The sequence below is a fragment of the Ambystoma mexicanum genome, chromosome 4p (assembly GCF_040938575.1).
Source record: "Ambystoma mexicanum isolate Mex_15411 chromosome 4p, UKY_AmexF1_1, whole genome shotgun sequence".
In the NCBI taxonomy this organism is placed as follows: Eukaryota; Metazoa; Chordata; class Amphibia; order Caudata; family Ambystomatidae; genus Ambystoma; species Ambystoma mexicanum.
The window spans coordinates 1,198,311,199-1,198,331,450 of record NC_090927.1 but is presented as its reverse complement, the minus strand read 5'-3'; the positions used below and the strand labels follow the sequence as shown (position 1 = coordinate 1,198,331,450).

General features: G+C 46.9%; 1 protein-coding gene across 4 annotated transcripts in view; it reads right to left on the bottom strand.

The window, feature by feature from the left end:
- BUB1 (BUB1 mitotic checkpoint serine/threonine kinase) overlaps positions 1-20,252 on the bottom strand; it is a 1,594,853-nt gene that overhangs the window by 1,166,547 nt on the left and 408,054 nt on the right. For all 4 annotated transcript variants that reach the window (XM_069606846.1, XM_069606848.1, XM_069606845.1 and 1 more), the window contains one exon: positions 7,137-7,192. In XM_069606846.1, the coding sequence (XP_069462947.1) occupies positions 7,137-7,192 (56 nt within the window). The remainder of the gene's footprint in view (positions 1-7,136; positions 7,193-20,252) is intronic.

Genomic DNA, 20,252 nt, shown 5'->3' with positions numbered 1-20,252 from the left:
TGGCCTCATCCCTGGGTAGTGCAGATCACTCCAGACATCCTTCTTGTCCCCACGACTGAAGGTTCAGCAACCGTGAGTCTGCAGGAACTACCAGGAAACTCTGTCGTGGCACCAGCTTCTTCAGTTGAATAAGGTACTGTGTCCATTTGGTCGTTCTCTCCATCCAACCTTGAGGAATTGGGGTGAACCCTTTTTCTTACCGAAGGCTTGTCCTTTCTTCCTTCTTTTGCCTCCCTTTGACAATATCCAAGTACTCCTGGCAACGTTGACCTTGAACTGTTCTAATCGTGTGATCCTCGACAACAGAGCCCTGCTCCATTTGGCACGGGCGCAGGCCTATTGACTGTCTCTTAGAATAAGTCCTCTGATTCAAGTGCCTTGACAAAAGTATTGCCTATGATTTTTATCCCCTTTTCCTTGGTTTTTATTCAATGTGCTAAATGTGTTTGACCACGGTTACAATTCTGCCCGCGGGTAAGCTTTTCTTTCGTAAGACCGAACTGTCATTACTGTCAAAAAGTAAGCGTTGCTTAACCCCCAGTAACTTCTTTTGTTTCACAACACCGGTCTATCAAATCCCAATGTACTTACCTTGAATTGACCTGAACCAAAGCAATTGGTTGTGTGTGGTATATTTAGAGTGTGGTTTTGTTTAATAGAAGTGAAGTGTTTTGTGAACAGATGGTTTAAAAATAAATGTACTTATATTTTTTAACCAGAAACCTTGAGTCGGTGTTTGAGTCACAGTAATTGTAGTCCTTGGTGGAATCCCTATTACTGCTCATTTGCTCTTGCTTTGCTACTGCCACCACTTTAACTGTAGTACAGGATTGTACCACAGGTGAAATTGTACTATCACTTGCAGACGTAATTGTATGTAGTGTTCCCTAAGGGTACTGCAGAGAACTCTGCCTAACAGTCCTCCAGGATGGAGATTGGGTCTTGGAATACTAGAGGATCTGCCCACTTGTTTCAGGACATTGACGCTGCTGTCGCCGGACTCTACATCATTATGTCTGCAGGAAACATGGCTGCAGAAGAGTCCATTCCTAGATGGCTTCTCCACATATCTCAACAAAGCTATAAAAGGGAAGTCCGGGAGGCCAAGTTCCAGCCTGTTGACATTGGTCAGAAAGTTATCACGGTTACCCACCAAAACCCCTATATCCAGCTCTTAAACTTCTTGAACACCCCAGTAGTGAACAGGGCTGTCTGACCCTTTTTACCCTGTACTGGAATCCTGATACCGAGGAATCAAGTTCTTTTCTGGATACCGTGATGTCATGGATTGATAAAATGTACATCTTTATGATTGATCCTCTGTTGATAGGTACTTCCCAGGGCTCTGGTGAGTAGGAACAAATCTCAACAAATTAACTATGAAAGCAAAGTTGAGCTGGAACCAGGTAGAAATAGACTGCAAATGAATCCGTACTTGGTCCCGCAACTAAGTGACAAATTGCTGGAATGGCAATGGATTGATGAGTGGGTGGAGTAAGAGTCCGTCCTGGCCATTTTCAAAGAATATCAAAGCAACAGAAATAAGCCTCACTTTAAACCTAATCACACCTATGACAATGTGGTCGTTGTGCAGAAACAACTCCTTTACAAAGACCTTTGAGAATTGCGAGACCTTCCACTGATTTTCGGGGGTCAATGATCAAAAAACAAACAGAAGTATACAAACTGGGTAATCTCCCATAAATCAATCTTATCAGAAAGACGCCAAAGTTATGCTGCGGGCTCTGGATCCTAAAAACACCAGAAACCTGTGGCAGTTACTAAACGGCAGGTAAACTGACAATTGTCCCTCTCTGTCGAACCCAATATCAGAGGACTGTTGGGTAATGCATTTTGAGAACTTATTTACTCAGAACGCCCACACAAGGGAAGAACCCCGGAACAAGTGGAATCAATGGTTTATCCGTTTTGATAGGGAGGAAATCTTATATTTGATAATGAGGGCCAGTAAATCCCGTGCCCCAGGGCCCGATGGGTTGACCAATGTTATGTTAAAGGCTGCCCCAGAGGCTTGGGCAGACTTCTGTTTGGTCTTGTTCCAACAAATTGTCCGGTGTGGCAAAATTCAAGCCTCCTGAAAGGAACCAGTGGTGGTCCCGATCTTAAAGAAGGGCAATAGAGCAGTGCCGAAAAACTTTCGGCCTATTGGAAGTGCTATGTAAAATGTTTGCAGCAGTCCCGTTGAGAAGTCTGAATGTATGGGTGAAAGAGAGAGTCCTTTGACACTCGGCAGATGGGCTTCGTCAGGGACGTTGGATGCAACCTAAATCTTCTTTTGATCAGCCTCCTTAAAATGAAAACTACAAAGGGCGAGGGCAAATCATATATGACATGTATTGACAAGATATATGCCTTCGATAGCATCAGCATCATCATCATCCAGGAGCTCCTAAGGGTCAAAATGACAGCGAATGGGTGTCCCGTGGATCTACATTTGGCAATCAAGGGCCTGTATTCCTGTACTGCTCTTTAGGTCAGAATTGATCGGGCTGGTCATTTGAAAAGGAGGATGGGACATTAAGGGGATTAAATCAGGGATGCCCCTTGGCACCTATACTATTTAACATCTTCATTGCAGACCTTAAAGACGTCATGTCCACCAAAGATTAAAGGAACCACTGCTGGTTGGCTATTGTGCACAGACAATCGAGTCCTATTGGACCAAACTTCAATCGGCTTCAGAGGAAACTTGATATCCTACAGCATTATGTAAAGTTAAACAGGTTAAAGATCAATGACAAGTTCGAAAAACTCATTTTAAAAAAACCTGCCGGGACGCAAAAAGAAGTTCCCCAGTTGGACTCTAAATTGTAACCCGATAAGGACAGTCCAGTCTATAAAATATCTCAGTACAACGATCAGCGCAAGTGCTTGTGAGAATCCATGGAAAGCGTACTTAAGAGTCCAAAGTAAAACAGCTAACTGCACAAGGAATGTTGATCGGATAGTATGGAAAGTCCTCCTTTCTTCCGATCATACATTTCTATAAACACAAGGTTGTTCCTACCCTCACATGCGCTGCAGAGGCTTGCCATGTAAAATTTGTGAGAGTTTATAGGTGCGGTTTTGGAGAAGGATATTACGCCTCCCTTATGCAGTCTCAATGGCAATAAGAAGACACAAGTTAGGTGTACTATCCGTGCACGCGAGGGTAGTCTGGAAAACATTGTCGATATTCAGGAAACTAAATGTGCCCCATCACCCTCCGCAATACCAGAGTCTCATGATAAATAAAAGGCAGGATGTTGACTGGCCGCTGAACAGCTGGCTGGGACAATGTAATGAAACACTGCTTAATTTGGGCCCATCGGTTGACACCCTGTGTAAAAAACCCATATGTGAAATAGATTCTATGGGCTATTGATTGGAGTGAAACAGAAATACAAATATCAAACTCCAAAGTACACACACTATCCATGTCCTCCTCTGCGTAACCCATGTGAGCCCCCAATATCTGAGAAGGTTTCCGAATGCAGGGTACAGAGATTTATTTTTCAGATTTCAGTTGAATATACTGCACGTTTATCAGATATGGAAGGCCCTTGAGAGATGACAGTTGTAGATTGCAAAAACGAGCTGAAACTCTAAATCTGATTCTGTACTGCCTGGAATTGAGAGTCCAGAGAACGCTGTTCTTTTATGAGCGAATGAGCAAAGCATTTGGCACTGAAGCATAAACATGGTGGGACTTTCTATATATATCGGGGCAAAAGTGGGCTTTACTTGCATCCGTTTAAAGTTTTTAGAGTCGATTTTCCTTAAGAAAATTAAGGATATGGAACCTTCAGAACGACCTGATCTTACTATCCTTGGAGAGGTCTAAGAAAATAGAACATCTTTGGGCTAAGCGAAAAAGGAGCGCATCACTGCACCTCGCCCTGGTTTCTTTTCTACCTTCTTTACCATATACTACAGTTTTTAATTTACTACAGTTTTTAATTTACTTCACTTTTGTCCTCTCCCGTCACATGATTATGTGTTTGGAACTTATGAAAAGTATTATTTTTGTGGATGTGGAATTTTGTGATCGTGTGCCCTTTTTAAATTAACTAAGTGATTAGCAAAATATTGAAATAAACTAAATGCAAAATGAATAAAAAAGAAACGCAAACCTTTCAAGTTCCTTCTCCTAGACTACAAAGCGATCAATGGTCCTCTTCCTCAGTACTTGTCTGGCAATAGCTTGGTCTACTCACCATCTTATTTCCACAGCTCCACCTCTGCACTCAACCCCACTGTTCCATGTCCCCACACAACTCCTCTTGCTACAGCTCTTTGTTCCCACGACCCCACTCTATTGAAGCCTGCTGCCCATCGTAATCAAAGAGGTAGAGCTCCTCACAACCTCCCTCCAGTGCCCATTAAAAAACAAATAGTTAACTTTTTAACAGTGCTCTTTACTCTCCAGCACTTGCCCTCCTACGTTAATGTTATATTGCGTAAGCAGCCCATTTTTTTGTTTTGTCTGTGGCCTTTGGCAGACTTTGTGTTAGATCTTTGACCCATTGTACAGGTACCCTACTGGAGAATGCCTCGGCCTTCTGTGAATGTAATATAAGTCATTTCTGATGTTCCTGCAGTGACAGACTTCTAGACATATACAAGGTGGTTTCAAAAGAAGAAACCAAGTTGATACCTTAATTAGGCTAACAGTCATTACATGACAACTTGAATAGCCCCTCCTGGATTTCTTTTTTCCTTTTCAGTGCCTGTGTGTACCCAAGCTGTAGTTCATTCAGAGAGGCATGCATTACAAATGCTGGAACTATCGCCTAAACCCCCACCTCCCCCAATACACAGATTACAGTATTCAAGGTTTAAATGGTGTTTTGTGATGTGTCAAGTGTGGCAGCAGACAGTGGAACTAAAGAGAAAGGAAAGAAAATACAGCTCACCCTGTTGGAGTGCTCTTAGAAAGAAGGAGAGGATGGGAAAGTATCAGTCATGGAAGATGCAGTACAGGCGAAGTTCGCTAGATCAGACCGGTACCTTTGCAAGATCAGTGGTGGCACAACCCTGTGCATATCAGGCGAGACACAGAGGCCCTCGCAAGCCTCTGGGAAGCTTTGGGGGCTAGCACTTTTTAAAGGACTGATTGGGTTTAACTGGAGAAATCATGGCAACAAGCCATTGCCTTAGAGGAGCTGCTGGGGTTGGTGCAATGTTAGTCAGATGCCAGTGAACGGCTTTGGAAACATGGGAAGAAAGTGTTTGTTCTGAATGTTGTGATTCCCACATCCCTGTGGGTGCAAAGAGGAAGCACCTGAATGTGTTCCAGGATGTAATTCAGAACCATGCGAGGCAAAAACAAAAGATGCCTAAACTGCTCAGGTATCAACATTTAGGATGCAATCAAGATACCACATACAGGCCCCATCTGCACAAGCTTTGCACCAGGAAAGAACACAGAAAAAAAAGCACCTTGGATTTTTGGCTGGTCTAGATACAGCACGAGCCTTTCAGATGCCACCAGGTTGAAGCCACTTAGCTTGCTGCTGAAAAGGTGCAAAACCTGGCCGATGATTAAAATCCTCTCCACTAGAGGAAACTCATGGCCTATAGTTGAAGCTTTCCTAATGAAGGAAAACCTCAATGTCTTGCTCAAAGTCTATTTAAGGACATTAGAAGTCCCATTGTGAAAAGGAGCAAGATATACTTTTATATAGAGTCTTCGTTTGATACAGCACCCAAAATTGTGTGCAACGTCCTCGAATGTGACTCCAATTACTTAGCTCTCGGCAATGTTTTCTGATGGCCGTTCCTCCCCCCTCTATATACATACTAGCCGTTACATTATGCAGACATTATGCAGACTTCCTCCCACCGATTCCTCATCTTTGATATCTCACCCAGAGCAATTGCTGTTCGGAAACATTTCCACCATCAGGGGAGCAGCCCAGTTTCGTGTTGGCTCCACCCAACATCTGCATAATGTCAGGGCTAGCATATGTATATAGAGGTGCCGCACCACAGGAACTTAGTTCCATACTTTTTTCCAGCACTCCGACAAGGAGCGATCGCAGGAGCAAGGTTTACTGCCAAGAGGTGCCGGTAGAGATGGCGATGAGCAATCTGTGGGAGGAGCGCCCATCAGAAAGCACATTACTGAGAGGTAAGTAATTTGTTCTTCTAATGGACTTCATTTTTGATAAACTCCCTTCCTCTAGATCATTGTACTACTTTGGAAGACAGCAAGACCACCGCCTAAAGAAAAATCTGAAGGACCACCGTGCCAAAAAAGAGTTTTGACAAGACAGACACCAAACAGTAATCCTTTGCGAATGTGTGCAAAGAAGCCCATATCGCTGCCTGGCAAATGTCAAGAACAAGGACTCCATGTTGTAAAGCTGAGGTGGCAGGCAGTCCTCTGATGGAATGAGCCATTATGCCTCATGTATTCGGGTGCATCCTTACCAGCCACATCACAGCATTCTGACATGCTGAGTATTAACAGGGCACACTAGTGAATAGTAAAGTTAATTAATGTAACTTAGTCCACTTTGATAAGATCATCATGGAATAATGTGGACACATTGTAGATGTCTTCACAAACTTGGTCTCTGTTGAAGAGTGTATGGTCTCCCTGTAATTTGTGGTTGTGCCCATAGTGATAGTGCAGGGGTAGTGTGACAGTTAGCTCTTGGGGTCTGTTTTTATTTTATGTGCTGTTCTTGTGGCCAAGAATCAGTCTGTTTCATACAATTTGAAATATTGATACAGTCTAAAAAGAAAAGACTGACCGCATATTGCAAAGAAATAAAGAACGAGTAAAGAAATGCCCAAAGAATGCCAATAACCAGAAAATAACTCAGGTAAAATTAAACACCAAAATGAAGAGTAAAATGCAACTTGTCAAGTTCCGACAATGGCAGTGATTGAAGAAAAAGAGCAAAGCCTAATGTTTGCGAAAATTCAGTAAGATTTTAAAAAAAAAATGGCATAAGGAAGAGAAGATGCAATTTAAGCATGTGAAGTAAATGGATAACAGGTCATTCTATTTGAAGAACCAAATCACAAAGTGGTATACCAGAAGAAAACCAATGTTAATTCAGCATGTACTTCCTGCACCAGTGACACGTCAAAACAATGGATAACTTTTGCAATTAAGATTTTACCTTTTGTTTCAGCACAAGTTTGTAATCCTGAACTAGCAACACTTTCCTTTTGTAACCTATGAAATGAACAAAAACACATTTTAAAAACACAAACTAAGATATAATTTGGCTTTATCAAGATCTATATTCTTATTCTGCACAACTCAAATTCATAACTAATAATTCCCTACTGATTGCTGGAATATTTAAAAAAAATGTAAAGTGGAATTGATTTTTTTTTAAATCGGTTTAAGCTGTTTTGAGGCAGAATTGTTCTTAAATATGCACTATATTATGAAAAGCTCTCAACACAAAGTGAGGCAAGAGATGTGTTAGGGAGATTTTCCACAAGCCTATTGTGGGAATGCAAAACCATCCAACCTAATGGCAGAATAGGGCTTACAAACAAAATGAAAGGCCTGACTCTCTAATGTGCTAGATGTGGCAGAGCAGTCAGGCCTAACTCAAGGGAGCAAGGAATGCTTGTAGTGAAGTACAGTTAATCCAGAGTTACCCAGAAGAATACACAGAACTGTTATACTGAAAAAGGTTTTAGTTACTTACCTGTAACTATTGCTTTCCAGTATGGGTCTGGCATGGATTCACATGCTCTTGAATATTCCCAGTCAGGCTGGGAATCCTCGGTAAAAGAAAACAACAGTTTCACTTAACCATTTCTCCTCTAAACCAATCACTGCTCTGGGTCATTTTGCCCCCATCCAAAGACACTCTCCCTAAGCCTGGAGTCAGGCAGCCATTTTCAGATTTTTACTGCACGCTTCAGTGTTGGGAGAGCTAGAGTTGCTCTACGAGCTATTTTTATGTTTTCCCCAGTTATTTCGCAGAAAAGTTCCATCAGAGCCTGTGTGCCCCTTCCTCATCAGCCAGCAACAGATACTGGTTGTCTGAAGTTTTGCATCCCTCAAGGGCGAAGATTCATCGAAGCTTGTGGAAGGCCATCTTGGGCCTACTTCGCACCCTCCAACCATGACGGAGGAGAAAAAGGCAAAAAGGACCCTCTTCAGGCCCTGCACCAGATGTAGGCTCCGAAATGTCTTTGTGGAGGACAAACATCTACGATGTTTTCACTGCCTGCACCCGGACCATGAGGATGGGTACGAGATATGCCTGGGCTTCTCAAAGACAAAGAAATGTTACTCACCGTAGTGACCAACATAGACCTAGTTCATAGTCCACTTTTCTCCATACTGTATGGGCATCCCTCATTAGGGATGGGAAACAGAACTATTTTCACCAGAAAAAATTGGCCTCCTCATTAAATTTAAAAACACGCAGGCGCATGGCCCAAGGGATTGTCCACATTATACAGGCAACCTCCCCAATCCTTCATGCAGAAAGCTACAGGGGTCGCTCGAAGTAAGCGTCGCCGTTGCCCACAGTGCAGCCTGCACCAACCAAGACCACTAACCCCCACTTGTGCACCCGGTGGGAGGCCAGCTGACAAGTTTGTCAGCGAGTGGAAGAAGATCACCACCGACGGATGGGTGCTGGGCGCTCTCGCCAAGAGAGACACCTTGGCGTTCCAATGCAAGTGCCCATGTATCCAACCAGTTCCCAGTCAGGAGTTTCACATCCCTCAGCTCCTGGAAGAAGTGCGAGCCATGTTACGGAAAGGGGCGATAGAGCTTGTACCCCAATGGCTCCAGATACTTTCTGGTAAGAAATAAGACTGAGTTGGAGACACATCCTGGACCTGCGCCGTCGGAATAAGTACCAAAAATTCAGGCTGGTCACGTTGCAGCACGTGCTCGGCCAACTGGAGAAAGGGGATCTCTTGGTGTTGGACCTAGAGAACTCATAATCCCATGTCCACAGGAAACATTGAAAGTTGCTATGGTTCGTGGTTCAAGGCCAACAATACCAGTTCAAGCCCCTACCAATAAGCTTGAAATCAGCCCCAAGAGTATTTTCAAACTGCCCGTCCCCGGGTGGGTCTCATCTGCGCCTTCGGGGAATATATGTATACCCGTACCTGGCTGATTGGCTGGAGACCAATCGACTACCAACAGAGCTGGGATTCTCTGTAAACTATCCAAAGTCCTGCTTGACGCCATCGCAGAACGCTCTGTTCCTCAGTGCCAGACTCGACACAGTAGCTTGTCTGGCGTCACCCTCATAGGAGAGGCAAGCAGCCATTGAAGGGAAGGTGCAGCGACTGTCGGCCAAGACCGCCACAGTGCGGGCCATCAAGTCGTTTCTGGGCATGTCGTCCTGAAACTACCTCGTCCGTCTCTGCAGGCTGCAGATGCAATCCTACAGGAATTCTTGGATGCACATTGGATACAGTGTCCGGGAGTTTTGCCGACAAGATCCCTCTCAACGAGGAGTTCCAGCGGGCGATATAGTGGTAGGGGTGCACTCCCACATCGCCACAGGTTTTCAAACCCTGCTATACCGGGAGACGGTCACTCCGGACACCTCGCTGGAAGTTGGGGGGGGGGGGGGAGGCTCACACCAGACATCTACACACCAGAGGTCTGGCTTCCAGAGGAGAAGGATCTGCACATCAACATCCTGGAGTTATGGGCAGTGTTCTGGATCCTCAAGTCTTTCCTACAGTCTGAAGAGCAAGGTGGTGAGGATCTTCACAGACACCACCATGATATACATCAGGAAGCCAGAGGCACTCTATCCCCAGCGCTCTCCAAGGAAGCTCAGGACTTGTGGCACTGCGCCATCATACGGGGTGTTCCTCGTCCCTCTCCACCTGGCAGGCGACAAGGGCGCTATTGCAGACTCCCTCAGCAGAGAACTCTGCTCCTGCCACAAATGTGAAATTAGTCAGGATCAGGTGGACTGCCTGTTCGTCAAATCGGCAGGTGAATGGTCTTTTTGCCACGGCCGCAAACTCCAAATAGCAGAAGTTTGCCAGCAAAATCCACAAACCAAGGAGCTTCGGGGGCACATGTAACGCTTATGTGAACTCCACAGAAGCGTAATGACTTCCGACCCACTTTTGGTCTGCTAACAGGAGCTTTGGAAATTCCTGTTCTGTCAGGAAAGAAATACAAGAAAGGAGCTGCTATAAAATGAGTGGATATTATGACCGTAAGGATTCTATGGCCATCTTTTCCCTAAAACTGAGACCCAAAATATCCTCAACTGCGTTTCATTTTTTGATGGCTCTCCATCCTGCCATCATACAGGGCTGCGTAGATACAAATGGCTCTGAAATCTGTAAGGCGTAGACGCAGGAAGACTGAGGTAATAGTTCTTTAAAAGTTAATGAGTCTCTTGGAATGAACCATTGAGCAAGCTGTTATTTTGCTTTTTCTGTAAAAGATTAACGTTCTTTCGTTATTGGAGAGATCTCTCGTGCTAACTAAACATTTCTTCTTTCTCTCGTGCTAACTAAACATTTCTTCTTTCTTAGGGAGATTTGTGAAGAAAGAAGACTTCAACTGAAGAGTTCGTAATATAACGAAAATATTTTTAACACCTTTTAACAATGAGAGGTGGAGCAATTACTTCCAGAATTAAGCGCACCGTAAATGAAGGTTACTGTAGCGTATAAATGATTGCCTGAAGATTGGTTCTGCGTGTAATCATGAAGGGAGTTTGTCTTGGCAAAGGAAACCGCTACAACCTGCTCCAAAGTGCAGTTAAAACTGTGGAAAATCAACTCTGGAGCTTCAGGTACGTATGCTTTAGAAATTCTCTTTTCCCTTAACTGGTAATGTTCATGCTTTTAATCATGTACCTTTGTTTGCAGGACTCAGCGATAACCCTTGTAAGATGACGCAGCCACAAGCGAAGGCGGACGACTGAAGAGGAACTGTGACAAAAGGAAATCTAATGGGAAAGCTGCGACGAAGGAAAACTGCAGTCAGGTAACTCGTGTCTGAGGTCGATAGATATTCTGTAGATTCTTCAAACTATTGATATTTCTTTTCTTTGGTTTTCACAGGTTCTGTGAGCTGAGGTGCCGGTGGCGTTACACCGCTGTTAACGGATCAAACGCGAAGCGCGCGCAACAGCGGAGGTGGGGCTTAAGTAGTCCACAATATTCAATGTCTAGATTACTGCTGCTGCTTCATCTCCGACCAACCAGGCGGACATCTTTTGGGTATTGGGAAACTATAGCATTCCAATGGGGGTCTATGAATATTCATTGCTGTGTACTGTGTGCGAAGCAAACACTCAGCTCAGACCTAGTGATCTCTAATGAATCGCTCCTAACCTGGATTCTTTACTCAGGACTATGAATCTGGTATGTGATCATGACAGCGCATTTGACTTCCCGTCTGAAGGTCTGTTTCTGTAAGCAGTTTCCTCTCCTGCTACGTGTTCTCAACATGCTCGGGCAGTGTCAATGCAAGATGATATGCCCCGGCGTTGCAGAGGCAGATTTGGTAATCCTTCATCACAACAGAGTATTGCCAAGCAGGAGGGTACAGCTCCTTTGGAGGTTATGAGTTGCCATTCGACTGCAAGGAACTCCTCGCCAAAGCAGGGCGTTGCCGACTCTAAAGTGCTATTGCCACAAGTGGATTTGTTTTGCTACGTGGTGCCGGTCGCAGAAGATTATCCCTCGAAGGGTCACGGAGCGACAGATTCTTCCATAATTGCTGTCTTTGGCAAAAGCTGGACTGGTTGACTCATCCATCAAGGTACATCTGGCGGCCATCTCATGCTACACCAGATCCCCGGGAAGATCCGCTCTGTGGGACCACAGACTAGTCGAGGAGTTCAAGGGGCTTTTCCGATCTTTCCCGCCGGTGAAGGCTCCTGCCCCAGCATTGGGAACTCAACGTGGTCCTGATGAGGCTCATGGGGGCACCTTACAAACCTATGCATCAAGCCTATACTAACCATAATCACTTCTATCTGCTTAGATTCACATGCTTTGCATATAGTCCGACACCTAGTGGTAGTCGCAGAGTATTGCATCTTTTTGTCGAAGTTGAAAAAGGGATGTCGAAATGGGTGCGTCTGTAACACTATCCCCCAACATGGCGTGTAGTGTACCCAAGATCCCTCATGCGTCAAGGTCCCCCTCCTTTCCACCCCCCCCCCCCCCAGCCTCCCCCAGTATTTGTTCGGCCATGAGGGAGCCTGAAGAAAATGAGCGAGTACAGAAGAAAAGAAGGTGTAAGAGATCTATGTTCCTTCAACTAAAAGAGGAGGAAGGGTGGGCGCATGTGAATCTAAGCAGATACAAGCACCAGAAATACAGTTACGGTGAGTAATGCATGTCTTCTGATGCTTGTGAATCTGCTTAGAATCACGTGCTGTGCGTAGACTAGCCAGCAGTACCAGGAGATGGTGGTGGGATGTGTGAAGGAACAGCAGCAAAGATGTCTTTCCACCGCCTGGCCCACCTGAGAATCAGTCTTAGAGTGCGTGTCTAAGCAGCCATGTTAATTCAAAGTGTGAATCGAACTCCAAGAAGCTGCTTTGCAAATCTAATCGAGAAGAACATTTGCAATAAAAGCTATAGTAGCTGCTGTGCCTCATGCCTAATGTGCTATAGGCGCAGAGGGTAAATCTCTTAGCTAGAGATTAACATATGGATGAATTTAACAATCCATATACAGATTGCTGCCTTAGAGACAGGATCCCCTTCTCTACCAGTGGAAACAGACAAAGAATTGGTTTGTTTTCTAGTAGTTTAGTCTTGTCAAGGTAATACACTACTGCTCTCCTATCATCTAGTGTATGTAGGCTTCTTTCAGCTGTGTTAGTGGGATTCTGAAAGAAAGTTAGAAGTTCAATTGATTGGTGCACATGGAATTTAGAAATTAAGTTAGGCGTAATGCACGAGAGAGCGTAAACCCGCTTTGTCCTTATGAATAGTTAAAAATGGGTCTCGAACTGAGAGAGCCTGCAGTTCAACAACTCTCCTAATAAAGGTAATATCCACCTGAAAAGCAGTCATACAGGCGAGAGCCTTAAGATTAGCTTTGTGCATTGGCTGAAAAGGAGGGCCAATACGTTTAGTAAGGACAACAGTCAAGTCCCATCTGGGAGTTGGATTGGAAATAGCAGGGCAAAGTCTTTTTACCCCTTCCATGAAAGCCTTGATTACAGGAACTTTCCACTGGGAAATCTTGCTTTGAGATGTGGTGCAAGCAGAAACGGCAACAAGGTGGACCTTTAGCGAATTAAAAACTAATCCTGGGTCTAAGAGGTAAGATAAAGGACTATGTGCGTAGGTGAACAGTCAATTGGGTTGATGTTATGAGTACTGCACCAAATGACAAAAGTGTCCGTCTTTACAGGCATACAGTACCTAGTATTAGGTTTAGGAGCCTCCTTAAGAATGTCCATACACCTTTGAGGGAGCGGGAGATGCCCGAACTTTGAGAGTTTGAGGGCATGGGTGCAGTATTGTCCCCTGGTCTAGCGACTGTTGTAGGAGGCCGCTTCACCAGAGGGCAAATGATATTCACATGAGATTAGAGAACCATGGCTGACAGGCCCAGATTGGTTGCATCAGGATTAGTGTAACTTGTTCCTGGTGCATCTTGTGAACTATCCTGTTAAGCAGAAGAACTGGGGGGAAAAGCGAAGGCAAATTTCCCTGACCATGTTATCCAGAGACAGTTCCCCCTTGGACTGTCTCTGGGTATACCATGGTAGTGTGCCACCAATGATTTCTGCCTTAATGCCAGTAAGACCGAGATTCTCCTCACACCCGTTCCCCTCCTTTCCTGTCTCTCTTTGGCCAGCCTCTCTCAGCACTCTTCCTGCTCCCACCTAGAAGGCTAAACACCTCAGTGTCATCTTCGACTCCACACTCTCCTTCTCTCCTCACATCTCTGATGTCTCTAAGAAGTCAACACTACCAGCTGTACCCCCTCAGATGTATTCCTCCTTTCCTCTCCTTCCCCAGGAGCTCACTGTCTCCAGAGCTCTGGTTCTCTCTAGGCTGGACTACTGTAACAGCCTCTTTCTAAATCTGCCTGCCTCTACTCTCCGCCCTCTGCAACTCATCCAGGACAGGACTGCGAGACTTGTCCTTGGCATCAAGCCCAAAGATCGTATCTCTCCAGGACTGAAATCTCTGCATTGGCTCCAAGTGACTGCGAGGATTAAGTTCAAAACCCTCTGCATTGTCCACAAGGCCTTCTGTGACCCGGGGCCTCAATACCTTCAACTCTCTCTTCCTAAATATCTTCCCTCGAGCTCTTTGCTCATCTGACTCCAACTTCCTCAGGGTCTCTTGATTCTTCAAGCAAAGACTTGGTGGAAGGTCTTTCTGCAGCTGGGGTCTCCCTCTGTAACAGCCTCCCTGGAAATTTAGGAGAACCATCTCCGGTTCCAGAAGCACCTCAAGACCTTCCTTTTTGCTTCCACGTTCTCTCCTCCTCTCCCCTGCTGAACTCCTGGCTGAAACTGCACTGGTCACATGGCTACCCTCTGTTCTTGGGTCCAGGCTCCTCCCCGCCCTGCCAATTGAACACATGCACTGCCCCCTGGCAGCCCCTGCACACTGGGGCTGTTGGTGGATCCCTACAGTCCCCCTACCAGCACTTGACACCCGATGTCTGCATTTACACTTACACCTGCCACCAGCTATCTGCACTTCATTGTTCCTATTTACTGTTTATCCTATGTACTGCACTCCCCCTCCCAATTTTCCACTTCCCCATCTCCCCTGTACTTGTGCGATCTCAATGTCACCTGGCCTAGTAAGATCATTGTCCGTCTGCCCTCTGCTCCCCTCCCATGCCTCGTCGCGCCTGGTGTATAGGTGCATTATAAATGCCATATCATACAAGAGGCATTGTCTTGTCATTGTGCATTCTCCAGTGTTGCAAAAAGGTTGTCTGGATGACCCCATTCTGCAAAGATGTTGTACATAATGTGTTTGTGCAAATGCTACTCATGTTCTATGGAGAGCTGCATGTCACTGCTGAGCACGTCTGCCAGAAAGTATTCACCTGAAACGTATTGTGACAGGAGGAACATGTGTTTGAGTGCCCATTTCCAAATGCTCTGGACAATTTGGACAGCCCTGGAGAGTGAGAACCTCCTTGTTTGTAAGAAATACATGGCCGTGGTGCCGTCTGCAAGAACCAGAATAGTTTTCACTTGCAGTTGTCTTTTAAGGCTTTGAATACAGCAAGAAGCTCCAACAGGTTGACATGTTTGCTCGCTACCGATTGTGACCATGTGCCGTGCGCTGTCTGGTGTAGAAGGTGTACTCCACCTAGACCTTGATGCGCCCATGGTGAGAGTGGCTTCTACTGCATGAGTGGTGAAGGATTGTCCCATCAGAAGGTTCTGCTTTGACCACCACTGCAGAGACTGAACGAGGGCTGTAAAGACAACTAGATTGGTCCACTGACAGCTTGCCTGACCACATTGGCTCGAGAGCCACTTCTGCATAGGGCACATGCGCAGATGGGCAGGAGCAACCAGGAAGACGCAGGATGCCATCATCCCCAACAGCTGCATGACTTGCCATATGGTTACCTGACGAAGCGGGTGAAAGCGGAGGGTTTAAATTTGATCCTGAGACTGATGGAAGTCCTTCTGACCTGGCTTTGTCAGGATGGCCAAGGACATTGCAGTTTAAGTGGAGGTTTTCTTCTTTGTAAATTCGTCATCTGTCGTCTAGGATCCGCTCTTGCACGTCACATGAAAATGTAGTGCCATGCATCCAAGCTGTCCATCTCATCTCGAAACCCAGGCACAGCCCCCTTGCCAATGTGTTGATGTGGGAGACCAAAGACTCTATGGGGTCCTGCGCAACAGCCCGGACATCCGCCAGAGCGGACTTGAAGGCAGCTTACCTCTCTGCAAGGAGGTCTGGCAGATACCCCAAGCTCCCGCCACAGCTTCTGGTAAGCCGTGGCAATGGCCTGCTGCAGATTTAGCCCTGAAATGGAATAATGTTTGCCCAAAGACCAAGGACCTTGGATAGACAACTGAAGGTGGCCCCAGAGGAGGAAGACTCGTTTAGAATAGAGCAAAGCCACAGCCTCTACTGATGAATGCAGCTGGGGATGGGAGGCAGGAGGACTGGCTCCCTGTCCGTCAGCCTGAACCTGCTGTCCAGCTTCTTGTTCATCTCGGTGTTGGCCTGGGCTTCTCCCAGACCTTTTTTGCCACCAGCAGGACATCTTTCAGGAGAGCGATGCCAAAGCGGACCGTTGTGCACTTGCCTAAAACCTCTGCTTGCACTCCAGACTCCTGGGGGGCTTAGTCGGGCAGAGGGACCCCCAAGGACTACCTGGCCCTGAAGGCAGTCGTGCAAGGCCTTAACAGATGGCAAGGGTAAATCATCCTGGGCGTCGTCATTACCCCCCCTTTTTTGCCGACTGAGGGGCCGCCGGGCCCTGGGACACAGGTGCCGAATGGTCCCCCCCTAGGCCCATAGCCGATGACCGGTCCAACGGCTGTTGGGGGGGGGGGGGGGGGGGCTGAGTTGGGGGTACAGGAAGAGGCAGAGTGGTCTGGATAGCCGGTAAGGCTAGGACCAGGAGTGGGATCGACACTGGAACCGCTGGAGGAACAAACAGAGGTCCAAGAGGAAGGGTCCGGGAGGCACCACCTGCGGGATCATCTACTTCACAGACTATATCCTTCAGGAGCCTTAGGGCCCCGTCCCTCCAAAGCGCTGGTCCGCCGCTCCTGGTCAAACCGCTGAGGCGCTTCAGGCATTTCGCAATAAGACTGCGATGGGTAGATGTACCCCTGAAACCACCAGATGCCTGCAACGTACAGTCCGCCGCTGCTTCCAGAGGGAAGGGGACTGGAACAGTCTTGAAAGGCCCATGCAATGGGCGAGACAACGGGCAGGCCCGGAGTCGAATCCAAAATGGCAGCTGGCCTAGCAGTCTCCCCCACGTGCATATCTGCCATTTTGTGACCTTGCACCGCTGGGCAGGAGGGTGCAATGACCCCGATCCACGTTTGGGCTCTTCTTGGGTCCCGAAACAGAGGCATCGACCGCAGAGATCACTCTGGTAGGCACTGGCCGGTAGTCTTAACGCACAGACTCACAACGTCAGAACCAACTGCGGAAGGCAGTTCACCCTCGGCCCTTGTGTCGGCAGTCGTGCTGGATCCGACACTTTGCGCTAGCACCTAACAATCCTTTACCCCTTAGGGTAAAAGAGGACGAACTTGATCGTCCTTCCGAGGACAGCCCGGAAGAGCCCCCTGACCCCTAGGATTGGGAACCGGTAGCCTTAGAGGCCTTGGGCCAGCCAGAACCTTAATCAAAGAAACCCTTGTCCGTGAGAATCCGTGGGAAGAAGTTGCTGCAGTGAGGAGCTGTGCTGATCAGAGGGCCTACCTTGTCTTGACGAGAGGTCCTGGAGACAAAGTCAATAAGGTGCGCCGAAGGAGAAGTGTGGAAGATCTCCCTCCAATGCGACAACTGATTCTTCAATGCCCTCTGACCGAGAGCGCTGCAAGCAGCGCACACGTCCCAGAGGTGATGGGGCCTAGGCACTCAGAGTGCATGAGGATCCATGGCTGGAAACAAGCGGTCGCATGAGGCACATCTCGTGAATCCTCCTGCAGCAGACATGCCCCAAGCGAGGCACCGAAGGGAGGTTAAATAAGATTGAAAAACAGAACGGGGGAGCAAGCGGAAAGTTAAAAAAGACTGCGCTGGCTGCCAGGACCAACACCGGCCAGATGAAAAAAGGGACTGAGGTGAGGCACCGAAGTGGTGGTGGGGGGCTTTGCCACGCCATTGCGAACTATACCAAATTTATATGCCAAAGATTCTGGTACTGCCCCCATGTTGGGGGACGCCCACAAGGATGGAGGAAAAGGGATGTGACGTATGAGTACATTAGGGGAGGCACCCTGGGAAACCAAAGTCTTGGTATCAACCGCAACAGTGGAGGCGCAGCGGCCCGGCACCCTCAGGTTCACAAGGCCCCACCGAAACTTTGACGGGCCTGCGGGTGGCGAAGGCTTTTTCAAAGAGTCAGGAGGCCGGGGTTTGCATGCTTGTCCTTTGAAAGTGTGTGCACTTGCACTGCTGACTGCATGCTTAGTGGGGCTGGGGACGGGCATGTGGGAGTCAGCCGATCCCACAATAACTTCTTTGGATTCTGAAACGGAGCTGCGGCTGCCTGTGGAATCCTCGTCCGAGGCACGGCACCAGCAGGAGAGTGACTATTGGCCTTCATAGCATGGTAAAGCATTGTTTCGACAGTCCTTTTATTATGACACTTTATGAATAAACTATGAATGGGAACTATTAAAAATAAGGGGGGTTTGGAGGGAACCCTCCCCATCCCCCCAAATAAAAATAAAAAATTTGATGACTGACAAAATGTATTCATAATAACACCACTCATATACTATTGTTTATGATATGACAGAACCCATAGCATAGGCCATTCACTGCTTTGTGCACCTTTCTTAAAACGTCTTCGGCCTAAAGAGTAGAAAGACCTTGCAGCGTCTCTCGTCGTGGTCACAAGGAGGATAATTGTTACACTCCCTATGGGCGTCCTTCCACAGAAATGTCCAGTTACATCAATGGCAACATTTAAATTCAGTTTGCCAAGGTAGCATAGAAAAAGAGCAGACGGACGAGGAAAGGAAGGGAAAGGAAAGGCAATCTCCAAAGAGAAGTTTCGAGAAACATTGGTCCCCACTCTCCCTACTGTAAGGCCAAAGCCTGAAGGCGAAGGCCAACAACAGCCGTTAAGTTATATTAGTCAACAAAGGTTTGCAGGACAGCAAACGGAAACAGTCTGAGTTAGTCAAAGGATGCTTGGAAGACGCATGGAACAATAATTCTCATTAACACAAGGTCTGCATGAAAGCGACCGACAAGAATGGTGGAGAAAAACAATCTGGGGGACCTTGATGCGCGAGGGTTCTTGGGTACACTACACAACACGTTAGGGATAGTGTTACAGAAACTCCAATGTCTCCATCCGTATCAGTCGGCTTCCGCCCCAAGATGGTGACGGAGTCCGTAATGATATCACTGGACGACTTTGCGCTGCTTCAGGACAGCAGAGAGACCAGAGTTCTTACTCTCCTGGATCTCTCACCGGCCTTTGATACAATGGACCACAAAATACTCTTGACCAGGCTGGAACATGCTGGCGTTTCTGGATCTCTCCTGGCCTGGTTTAAGTCCTTCTTGGAGGGCCGATCACAGTTTCTTTCCAAGCGTGCTTTCTTCTCTTGTAGAATTATTTTGCGAAGTTCCGCTGGGGTCGGCGCTATCTCAGCTTTTGTTTAACCTGTATGTTGGCGGATCTATAACCGAGTGCAGTGTACTCTTTTACCCCTACGCGGATGATACACTGATTTTCAGGCTGGCCTCACCTCAGACTGCATCTCTCAACCAGTTGCGTGACTGCTTGGAAAAAGTGGGTTCCTGGATGGCGGCCAATTGGATTCAGCATAATGGTAATAAAACTGAGGTATTAGTGGTTGGATCCCAGGGCAGGGACCACCTCTGGAATTTGCAATATTGGCCTGAATCTCTTGACCCTTGCCCTGTCCCTTGTGCCTTAGTTAAGAGCCTAGGTGTGAAACGTTTCCCCCACTGGCTCCTGTGAAGCCCTGATTGCCGTTATCTGTGGGTCTAGCTTTGGGAAACTGAAAACTTTGAGAACGGTTCTTCCTTTGCTTCTCCAGGAAAATCGTACTTCACTGGTTATATCCTCGATAATGGGGCCTGTAGATTACTGCAATGGCATTTATCTGGGACAGCCAAAGTACCAGATTAAGCGACTGCAGGTTATACAGAGTGCAGCAGAGCGTTTAGCGCTTAAAGTTCCGTCTGTCTCCATCCACTGCTCTTCTTCACCAACTACATTGGTTGCCTGTTGAAGTACGTATTGAATTTAAGATCGTGTGTTGCGCACCGAGCGCTCTACAACGTTGGTCCTCAGTATCTAAGGAGGAAACTTGTAAGGTATGTTCCTGCAAGAAGTTTCCGCTCTAAATCACAGGCTCTTCTAAAGATTCCTAAGTTTCGTAAGCGGCTAGGTGGTTGCTCTTTTTCAGTACTTGCCCCCAGCCTGTGGACTGCCCTCCCGCTACACCCGAGTGCAGACTGAATACTTTCCTTTCAGTGAAGCTCTTAAAACTCATCTTTTTAGCTCTCTTTTAGTCTTTTGAGGTATGCTCCAGTAAAACCGCCCTTCCCCGCCTAGCAACTAGATGCCTTTGGACCAT